The sequence below is a fragment of the Python bivittatus genome, unplaced genomic scaffold, assembly GCF_059951505.1.
Source record: "Python bivittatus isolate LINGU-HERP-01145 unplaced genomic scaffold, Pbiv_v1 ctg000980_np1212, whole genome shotgun sequence".
Lineage (NCBI taxonomy): Eukaryota > Metazoa > Chordata > Lepidosauria > Squamata > Pythonidae > Python > Python bivittatus.
Genome location: NW_028277125.1, coordinates 1,903,344 through 1,913,280, shown reverse-complemented (window position 1 = coordinate 1,913,280; position 9,937 = coordinate 1,903,344). Strand labels below are relative to the sequence as shown.

At 55.9% G+C, this 9,937-nt stretch overlaps 1 protein-coding gene across 1 annotated transcript in view; it reads left to right on the top strand.

Moving 5' to 3' along the window:
- Positions 1-350: 350 nt before the first annotated feature.
- The window catches only part of TP63 (tumor protein p63), a 97,160-nt gene continuing 87,573 nt past the window's right edge, over positions 351-9,937 (top strand). The window contains exons 1-2 of the mRNA XM_088131715.1: positions 351-424; positions 1,755-1,887. Coding sequence (XP_087987841.1) covers positions 351-424; positions 1,755-1,887 — 207 coding nt within the window. The remainder of the gene's footprint in view (positions 425-1,754; positions 1,888-9,937) is intronic.

The following is a 9,937-nucleotide window of genomic DNA, read 5'->3' as shown; positions in this document are numbered from 1 at the left end:
ACCTGCTCCAGACGTTTTGACGATGGCTAATCCCACCACACCAGAAATGTTTGGGCTCCTCTTCTTCCTAACCCCCAAAGGTATCATATAAATATCAGCCCAGTATGTGGAATGGATTAATCTCTTTGGGTTCCTTTTGAAAACCCATCTCCGTGGGCATTGGAGGAGGTCTGAACCGTTTTAATGTTTTCTTGAACTTCGTCTTTGTCCCCCGTTTTGGGAATCGCTTGCTAATGGACATACGGACCCCGTGGTGGTGGGGGAGAAGATTTAATTGCTTGGATGCCTCCTGCAGGTTTGTGGACCCCCCCGGCCGTTTCTCCTGGACGGAGAGCTTCTATCGCTCCAGCATGTCGCAAGGCTCCCAGACGCGGGAATACGTCCCCCCCGAGGTTTTTGAGCACCTGTGGGACATCTTGGAGCAGTAAGTGGGATGAGGGGGCGACGGGCTGCTGAGGACCTCCCCGGTCAAGCTGTTTCCCCAGTCCCCTGTTTTAATCCAGTAGCATAGATGTCCAGCCTTCCAGAAAGGCCTTGATTCTTTATCACTTGGCCAATGTTGGCCCCCTCCCCTGTGCACCTAACCGTGGCTCAACCATGGTTTGCAAAATGAATCTGCCCTCTTAACCCCTCGTCACGGCCAGGCCACTGGCCTCCTCAGCGGCAGCCCCTGTTTTCTGGAGCATCTCCCCCACCCCCGAGGAAAGATGGGTCCTGCTCGGCAGCTATTTGAGAACCGGGCCAAGCCAGCCCTGTTCCGCCCGGCTCCCTCTTGGCCCTTCGGTCAAATGAAAGGTGCCTGTAATGTACCAGGCCTTTATGCTTTATGTTGATGAGTGTTACCTGTTTTAATTCATCGCTTCGGGGTCTTTAAGGCTATGCTGGGATTGGGGCACGCTGCAGATACTGTCTCAACGAGTCCATAAATGCGCAGACTCCTCCTCCTGCTGCTCCCGGTGGCTTCATCTTCCTCCAGCCCAGGACACAGAGGCGTCTTTGGCCGTCTGGATGTTCAAGCGGATTTTCCCTTTTCTTCCCACTTGAAGGGCAGCCCCAGCGTGCGGGAAACCAGTTAGCTCTGCCATCCAGGAGGGGCCGGAAATGGGCAGGAGTGGGATCTGCAGTGCATGGCAAACGTCTTGCCAGTTTATTTTTCTGCAGGATGGGCGGGGAGGGCTCAGTTCTGCAGGAGGAAAAGGCCCATCCTCTGCCGGGAAAAACAAAGCTTGAGTATCCTGCAAGGAAACCCCTCCGGCCCCCCAGCTTTTTGGCTTGGCTCACATTAAACAATTAGACGTCTTTTGCAAATGGGGACCTCCCACTGCAGCCCGCTAGCAGTCATGCTGAACCCAAAAGCTTATGTGAGCTACCCACTTTGGCTTCCTGTCCATGCCTCTCTAGAAGTAACCAGAGAAAGAAGTTTATTCCTTAGAACAGCCAAAAAGAAATCAAGTTTCTAGTCCTCATAGTTAAAGAAAAACATCAGTCCCACCCTTGCCTCCTCTTAAATTCTCCGTGCACCATGAAAAGTTCAGAAACTTGCCAACTTAGCGTGGCCTGGTGTGACGGATGGGTCACCTCCTGACGCCTAAAGCGGGGTTACCCGGGTGGAGAACTTGCAGATAACTTTACCACCAGCCAGACTGGGATGGAATTAAGGGGAAACTAAGTCACAGCAGCCCTGAGCTTTCTCTGGGTTTCTCCAGAGGAAGAGATCTCTTCGGGGCCTCCCAGCTTCTCCTCTGTTCTTCCAGGCCTTTGTGTTCTGTTCAACCGATTGACCTGAATTTCGTGGAGGAGACCGCGGAGAATGGCCCCACCAACAAAATTGAGATCAGCATGGACTGCATTCGCGTGCAGGATTCGGATATAGGCGATCCCATGTGGGTAAGTAGAATTAGGTGGGAATGGCAAGGGGGTAGGAGCGGTCCTGCTGCAGGGCAGGGCCATCTTGGTCCAGGATTTCTCTCCTGCAGTGGCCAAAGAGATGCTTCTGGGTGCTCAAAGGCAAGAGGTGGAGATCTTCTTCTCTCCCACCATTCAGAAGGCGCCAACTCACCAATTTTATTCCGAAGTTCACGAAAGCTTCTGCCTTGGAATAAAATTGGTGAGTTGGAAAGCCTGCTCCCAGACTCTTTGCCAAACCATTAGGAGCTCTTGTTCCAAAAGGACAATCAGGGGAACAAAATAACTACGAAATAAAAGTTGAACGCTGCACCAGTCTAGCCTCTCCGCATCCGCGCAAAGCTTCTGCCTTGGAATAGAATTGGTGAATCCCAGACTCCTGATTTTTCGCTTCCGTGGACTAACACGGCTCTCCTATGGCGTCACCCACCATTCCTTCCCCAAAATTCAGTGGGGATTTGCTTCTTAAAATACAACAAGGGGATCCCGCCTGAATCGTTCGGATGAAGGTTTCCGAAACGCCCCTCCCCAGGTTTGTGTTTCAGAAGCTTCTGATCTGCGGGAGGCGAAGGCGCGCCTCTCTGCAAACGTTTGCAGAACGGAACGAGAGGTCCCTTCCTCCCTGTCGGCCCGTTGGTTCAGCGGCTTCAAGGCGAGCGTGGTCGCCTGGGCGGCCCGTGGCCCTCCGCCGTCGGTGGGGCATGGGGCCCAGCCTCCCCACTGCGCCTCCCGGGCGTGCTGCGTTGTCGCGCGCCGTTGGTTGCCGCTGTGGCGTGTGGCTCTAATCTGCTGTTGACTCAAGCCGCGCCGCAAGAGCTCTCGGCCTCCGTGTTCTGACACAACTATGCGGCTCTGGCAGACGCCCCCGTCCTTTCATGCATTCGCAGAAGTCCCGGGGGCGGCCAGAATCCGTTCCTTTGGGGACTTTGCACAAACAGGGCAAAGTTTGTCTTTCCCCCTTGTATGAATTGTCAGACATCACTTGACAGGTGTCCGCCCAGCCTCCCCGCAGGAGCCTGCTGTTTGCTTTTCCTCGCAGCCCATGGCCCCGGGGAAGGCCTTTTGTGTGGAATCAGAAAGGCAGCCAGCTCCTAGCCTGCTTCCTCCCCCCGGACCCCCCCGCGCCTCCCCTGCATAGCCGCAGGGCCCGGCGCCCGCCCAGCACCTGTCTCCAGCAAGCCTGCGATGGCCCTCCGGGGGAGACTGCCTGGGGGGAGGCAGCGTTCTGCCCAGGCGGGAAGGCTTGGCAAGGGGGCTGCTGGATGTGGAGGAACCCGGCGCTTGCCCCTAGGCCGGGGCTCCTGGGGGGCAGGAAAGTCAAGGTGGGATCCGTGAGCAGGCAGGCAAAGCTCGGTCTCTTTTCGGTTGGGCTGCGCTAGACGGGCTAGAGGTGACCCGGGGGTTTTGTAGTGTGGGTGTCCAGGCGTGGGCTGCTTGTGGAAGTGCCTCTGTTGAGGGGTGCAGCCTGGATTTATGGAGAGACCCCTCCTCTGCCCCTGGTTTTCTTGCAGGAATTTTGGATTGTTTGCCTTGGCAGGGGGGAAGACTTGGGCACCCAGGTGGGAGCTGCATGGCCTCCGTCCAAAACTATCGGGCAGAGGGGAGGGATGGGTCAGCGGTTGGGGGGAAGGAGGCACAGCTGGAGGATGGATCAGGCCCTCGCCTTCCGGGGTGAAGAGGTAAGAGGTCAGCCTTCCCCAAGCTGGTGCCCTCCAAGTGCATGGGACTTCAATTCCCAGAGTTCCCTGCCCCGTGGCAGAAGGGGGATTCTGGGAGTCGAAGTCCATGCCTTTGGCAGCACCAGGTAGGGGACAGTTGAGATTGTGGATCTGAGGCTGTGCTTGGACTCCTGGCCATCACGTCGGGCCCGAGGAATGGCATCATCCCCTTTTATTCTGTTCTTTTCTTCCCCCTGGCATGGCTTCTGCCCGTTAGGGCGGGGAGTGAGTTCGGTGTCCAGCTGAGGGCCAGCTCCTGCCTCTTCTTGGCTGGCCTCGAAAGGGTCAGGTCAGCCCCTGGATGGGAGGCCATGAGGGAATCCTCCTCAAGCTGTAGACAGGAGCAGAGATTTGAGGACCATCGTCCCCGAAGACAGAAGCCAAAGCACTTCCCTCTTGCTCAGAAAACTGGGTGGTCGCTCCCTGGCCCTTGCCAGGGTCCGGGGGCTCTGCTTTTTGCAAGGCGGGGCACCGATGCTCGTGGGGGATGTGTCGAAAGGGATCCTGACCGATCGGCTCTCGGGTCCTCGGGGGAAACCCGCCCGGCTGAGTCTGTGCACAGCAGCCCAGGACGAAACACATCTCCCCCTCCCCGCAAGACACAGCCCCTTGGCTGGGTGTCTGGCCCCCTCCCCTCCCCGCTCATCTTCCCATCACCCTCAGGCAGCCTTGCCTGGTTCAACCAGTTTGACTAAATGCCTTTTTGTGGAAAAGCTCCGTCTCCCTCTCTGCTCCCCTCCTAAGTCAACTCCCGGTTTGATCAAATATGTCTTTTTTAAGCTGCAAAAGGAAGCGAGGCTGAGTATCCGGGCCTGGTCTGGTGGTGGAAAACAGAGAGCCAGCCGGGGGGGCCGCCCCCATGCATGGCTGGACCCTCCTCGGGTCCTTTGGCAAAGCCCCCGGCCCCCCCCGTCTTTGGCGTCCAGAACCTGAAGCCCAGCGCTTAGGTTAGCTGCCGTGGCCCTAACGTGGCACCTCCGATGGGTGGAGCTTGGCTGCCAGGCACATTTGGAGGGCGCCAGGTTGGCAAAGGCTGGGCTTCTGAAAGTCTGCAGGGTTTCCAGCAGACACATCGGGAGGCTTGAGTGTTAGTCGGGGGTGCCTTCACAAAATGGCAGCCATGAAGGGGGCTCGCCTGCCCCTCAGCTCCCTGCTTGCCGGGTCGGCTGGTGAGGCCTCTTCCGGAATGCACAAGAGCTGTTTTTCCTCCTGCGCATACCTTCGAGCGGAGGAATGAGTAGTAGCCACCCACCTGCCGGTTTTATTTTTGAAGCATGCCTCCAGGGCGCTGGTAAGGTCTGGGGGCTGCCCTGGAATTAAACGGAGTGCTGGAGATGGGCTTTCAGCTTTACAGCACGCACGCTTCCCTTTCCCAAAGAGAAATTAACGTGGCTGTTGGGGCTGGAAGTCAGGTGTGGCACAAGGCTTGCCGGACACCGAGGGAGGTGCCCATGGGGGTGCCATTGGAATGCCAAGGGTTGAGTGTGGCATCTGCAGGGCATGTGGAGTCCCAGCCTCTTCTCACTGAAGATCTGGGGGGGGGAGGTCTTTCCCTGGGAAAGGGGCTGTTTTTTGGGCCCTGAATTTTGCAACCTAGATCTGGTCCCAGGTCGGCTCCCGGGGTCCTGCCCCTTTTCTGGAATCTGGAAATGCCGCCCCAGCAGGCAGAGAAGTGGACAGACGGGGCTGCCTGCAAAACCCACAGCACATGTTCCTGGCTCGGAAGATGAAGCAAGCTCCCGGTGATTCTGTTTCGCGCTTGGCTCCGTGTCTTCAAAGTGCGGCGTAAACATTTAATTAAAAACGATCTTGATCTGAGCGCAAGATGCTTACAGCGCTTTGGCCCTCGGGGGTTGGAAGTTGAGCAAAGGAGGAGGATTGCTGCAACAGCCGTGCCGAAATTCTTGGCTGCGCTTCGGTTGGTCCGAGAGCCCTTCCGTTCCCACCTGGGGAGGCTAGGGGTGGAAGATGGTCTTTGGAATCCATCCTGGCCACCCCGACACCTCTGCAAAGCTGCTCTGCTGGGAGAGGCTTCCTTGCTCACCCGTGGTGTCCGGCACATGGTGGATGCCCACTTTTGGCCAACCGACAGACAGCCTGAACGGCCCCCGTGCCTGGGACTTGGTTGTGTTGAAAGGCACTGCAGTGGGTCGCTCTTCCTGGGCCTGACAACTTGTCTCTCAAGGTGGGGATAGGATGGCCCCCGGCTCAGTATTGATACCCAGACCCGTGGAGCCCACAAGGAGAATGAAACCATCTAGAGATCAAGGTGTAATGTGGGGCAAAGCTGGTTTCCCTTGTTCTCCTACAAGGCCCAGAAGCATTGGCAAAACGGGTAATCATTTTGTGTGGGGCACCTCTGCGTCAACTCTGGCTCAGTGGGTCGTGAGCTGAGAGACGTTTGCAAGAGATGGAGCCCCCTCAAGTGAGCCAAGCCGTGGGCAGGAGAAGATGCCACTCCCCGTTCTGTCCGTGGCTGCATCCTTTCCTTGTTCGATGGGTTTGGAGCAAGGCAGGATCCCCCGTTGCAGATTCGGCGCCACTCCGTAAGCAGCCTTCAAAGAAACGAAGGTGGGGTGGAAATGCACACGTTTGCAAACAAAGCCTTTTGCAAAAAAAAAAAAAAATAGTGCCGTGGGGGCAGAGGAGGAGGAGGCAGGCGCAGTAGCGAGAGGAGAACTGGGACTTTCCTCATGCAAGGCACCGATGCATTCCTGCTGGGAAAAGGCGGAGCAGATTTGCATGGTGCAGGCAGCTACTTTGCCCCTGTTGCTCCACAGAGGCTGCTCCAGCCTGGTCTTCCCCAGCTGGGTTTCCTGCACAGATGCTGGAACTTCGTCTTGCGGAATTCCCAGGGTGGGGAAGGCTGCTGGACGTCTTCCCTTGGCGGGCACCTTCTCTGTGTGCGTGCGTGAATGGGACCAAATAATCTGGGACACGGGGGGTGGGGGGGTTCAGAGCCAGGAAATCAACCGAGCCCGGATGCTGGCTTGTAAATAATTCCCTTCCTGTCTTTCGCCGCTGGAGGACCTGCGGTGACGTCTTGGGGCGTGCATGGGGCATTCTGACTCACAGAGGGGGGAAGTTTGTGGTGGGCTATGGAAAACCAGGGGTGTGATTTTAGGACAGTGTTTCTCCACCTTGGCAACTTTAAGAAGGGTGGACTCCAACTCCCAGAATTCCCCAGCCAGCCATGGCTGGCTGGGGAATTCTGGGAGTTGGAGTCCACCCTTCTTAAAGTTGCCAAGGTGGAGAAACACTGTTTTAGGGAATGCAGTGGGGAGGAAATAACCTGCATTATCCAGACAGTTTGGACGGGCCATTTCTGGGTGCCGTGGCAGAGATGCACAGCTCGTCCAGGCGGAGATGGAAGGAAAGCCGAAACAGCCCACGGTTAGGCCAGGATAGGAAAAAAAGGCCAGGTTTGACTTTTTGCAAGTTGGATTCGGTGTGGGAGGCCTTTCCTGGAGCCTTCCTTCCTTTATGCTTTTCCTTATCCCCCAAACTTGCTTTAGGGCAAGGGGCCTGTCAGCTTTATTGCTAGAAGCCTCCGTAAGCACTAAAAGCATTTGATCCTGCACTACAAAGGAGGTCTTTGTAGCCCCGGGTGAGGAAAATGTGGTGCAAGGAAGGAGTTCAGGGCGGAGAGGAAATGGTGGCAGAAAAATAGCACTTTCCCCTCCGGACGGGGTCCGAGTTGACGCGTTGCCTTCAGCAGAGGCGGGTTAACTCTTGCTTATTGAATGGGTCTCGCTGGGTTGGAGGTCCATCCTGCGCCAAGCCACAGACTGCAGTTTGCAGATGGAAGAGGCTGGATTCAAACCTAGATGCCCCCCACCGAGGGCAGAGGGCAAGGCGTGATCCGTGCCAGGCCAAGAAACGTTGGAAGCACAACGGCGTTTGGAAGCAGCATGACAGTACCCCGTTGGGTATGGTCGTGAAGGACCACCCACCCTGGTCTCTCATTGGCTTGGTATCAGCGTCCAGCTGGGGGGGCAGCGGTCACCCCGTGAAACTAGAGCAAAGGGGTGTCGCTCGGGTCTTCTGTGAATGCCCGGGCGCTCGAGGTCTGCTGGCCTCAGGATGGGGGAGAGGGCTGAAGCCAGTGTTTTCCAAACTTGCCCAGTTTAAGATGTTGGACTTCCACTCCCAGAATTCCCCAGCCAGGAATTCTGGGAGTGCAAGTCCGCACCTCTTCAAGTTGCTGAGATTGAGAAACACTGATCCAGAATAAGAACCGGTAAGGAAAAAATACAGGCAATGTGAAAATTACAAAAATTTTCCGCTCCAGGTGCCACGAGAATGCTTGTGGGAGATCTCCCATTTTGGAGTCTCACTGTCCCTTCCTTCCATTCCTCTGGTGCCATTTTATTTGCATTTATTTATTTATTTATTTATTTATTCATTTGCATTTATTTATTTATTTATTTATTTATTTATTTATTTATTTATTTACCACACTTAGACATGCCGCCCATCTCGCTATACAAGGGGCCCAAGGCGGCATTTCCCATCCATTCCTTATTTTCTCCCCGCGTGCAGCTCAGAGAGTCAGATTTACGTGCCGGCGTCATTTCGCTCCTGGGCAAACTGTTTTGCATGAACTCCCTTCTGAAAAGGCTGCCTTGCTTAGCGCTTCGGCTTGCCCCAAATCACCCTCGTTTCAGCCGCGCGAAACCGTTAGAGCAAGAGGCGAGGCTGGAAGGGCTGGCCCGGAGCGATTCCTTGGAGTGACTTTTTGTGACTAACCGCTTTGTCTGGGGGAGCCTGGCCAAGTGCTCAGAAGTTTCTAATAATGCTCTTAATATACCAGCTGTGCACTTCCTGTCGGTAATCTGCAAAACACACAAGATGGGAAGAAATTGGCAGACCACGCAGGTGTTGTGTTTCCGGTTGCTTAGGCGAGAGCGATGTTCAGCATCCGACCGCTACTCCTTTCTCCCTTTCCTTAAAAATACACAGAACAATAAAAAGCGTCGTTTTGAAAATCCTCTGGTTTTTAAGATCGCTTCTTGGTTAGAGAGGTCGGTGGGTGGCTGGGCCGTTAAGTTTCCCGTCGTTCTCACTATCTGTCATTATTTGTATTTTAAAGTGGTGGTTCATCCTGCCTTTTGGAGCTAAACTCTTGCAGGTGCAGGGATCAGAATGAAAATACTATATTGGAGTGCAGATTGGGAGAATTTATAAAACAAGGGAGCCAAAACGAAGTCAGCAAGATTCTGGATGGAACAAAAAGAAAAAAAAAAAAATTCCCAGGGCTCTTTCTAGGGCTCTCCGATCCGGACTGCAAACTCTGGACAGCCATTAGGGGGCAGGGAGGAGATGCGGAACCGCCGAGCTCTGGCGCCTCTCCTGGTCCACTGGAGTCTTGCAGCCCAGACTGGCAAAGGCTGTGGTGCCAGGATTCAGAGAAGCCCGCTCCTGGTTCTGGCCAAGCTGAGTTTCACAGCCCCGATCAGAAGTCCCAGAGGGTGCGATCTGGGGAGACGCACGTCCTAATGAAAGGAGTGGGGTGGCAGAAAAGTACAAGCTTTGTGAATGCTCTGCAGGCCCCGGTTGGGTTTTGCAGGGGACCTCCCTTCCCCCCACCCCACCCCACCCCACCCCCCTTGGAGGAAGCGGATGGGAGAAAGGGCTTCTGCCCACCCGTTGCAGCCTGGCTTTCGTGGTGGGGGGCTTTTACTCCATGGGGAGGCCATGGCGCAAGGGGAGAGCAGAAAGACAGGCAGCTTCTTGGCTGGACGGGACTTTCACAATCCTTGCACTTTCACAATCTGCATTTTCACAATCCAAGATGTTTTTTTCCTTTCCTGGGCTGCTCCTGTAGAGCCGGAGCCGGGAATCCCGATCCTGCAAAACGGCTTCGGAGGCTGAGAATCGGGCTCGGCCCTGCCGTATGTCCCAGGTCCGGCCTGGGTGTCTTTGCGGCGGAGACAAGTCAGGGGCTCCTTTCGACTGCCTCGCGGCAGTGCCAGGCTGCCAGCCCCGGAGTGCCGCATCCAAACCCTTTGTCGCCTGCCCGCTCGAAGGCAAACTCTGTGCCGTGTGAGCCTAGAGTTGAAGTCTGCTTGGAGCCCTGGGTCCCGCTCTGCTCGGCGCAGAGAGCCTCCTTTGTTGGCGTGTCCCCCCCACCCCCAGCTGCTCCTGGAGTTTGCACTGCTTCGAGCAAGCTGCGCACTGCAAGGAAAATGGGGCCTTCAGCCTTCGTATTTTTGGGGGGGGTTGGTGCTTCCATTTCCTGGAGGGGCGTGATGGGCTTCAGGAGGGACCGTTTGGTGTCCTTCGCCTGCAGCCCCTCCCCTCCGTCCCAGCCT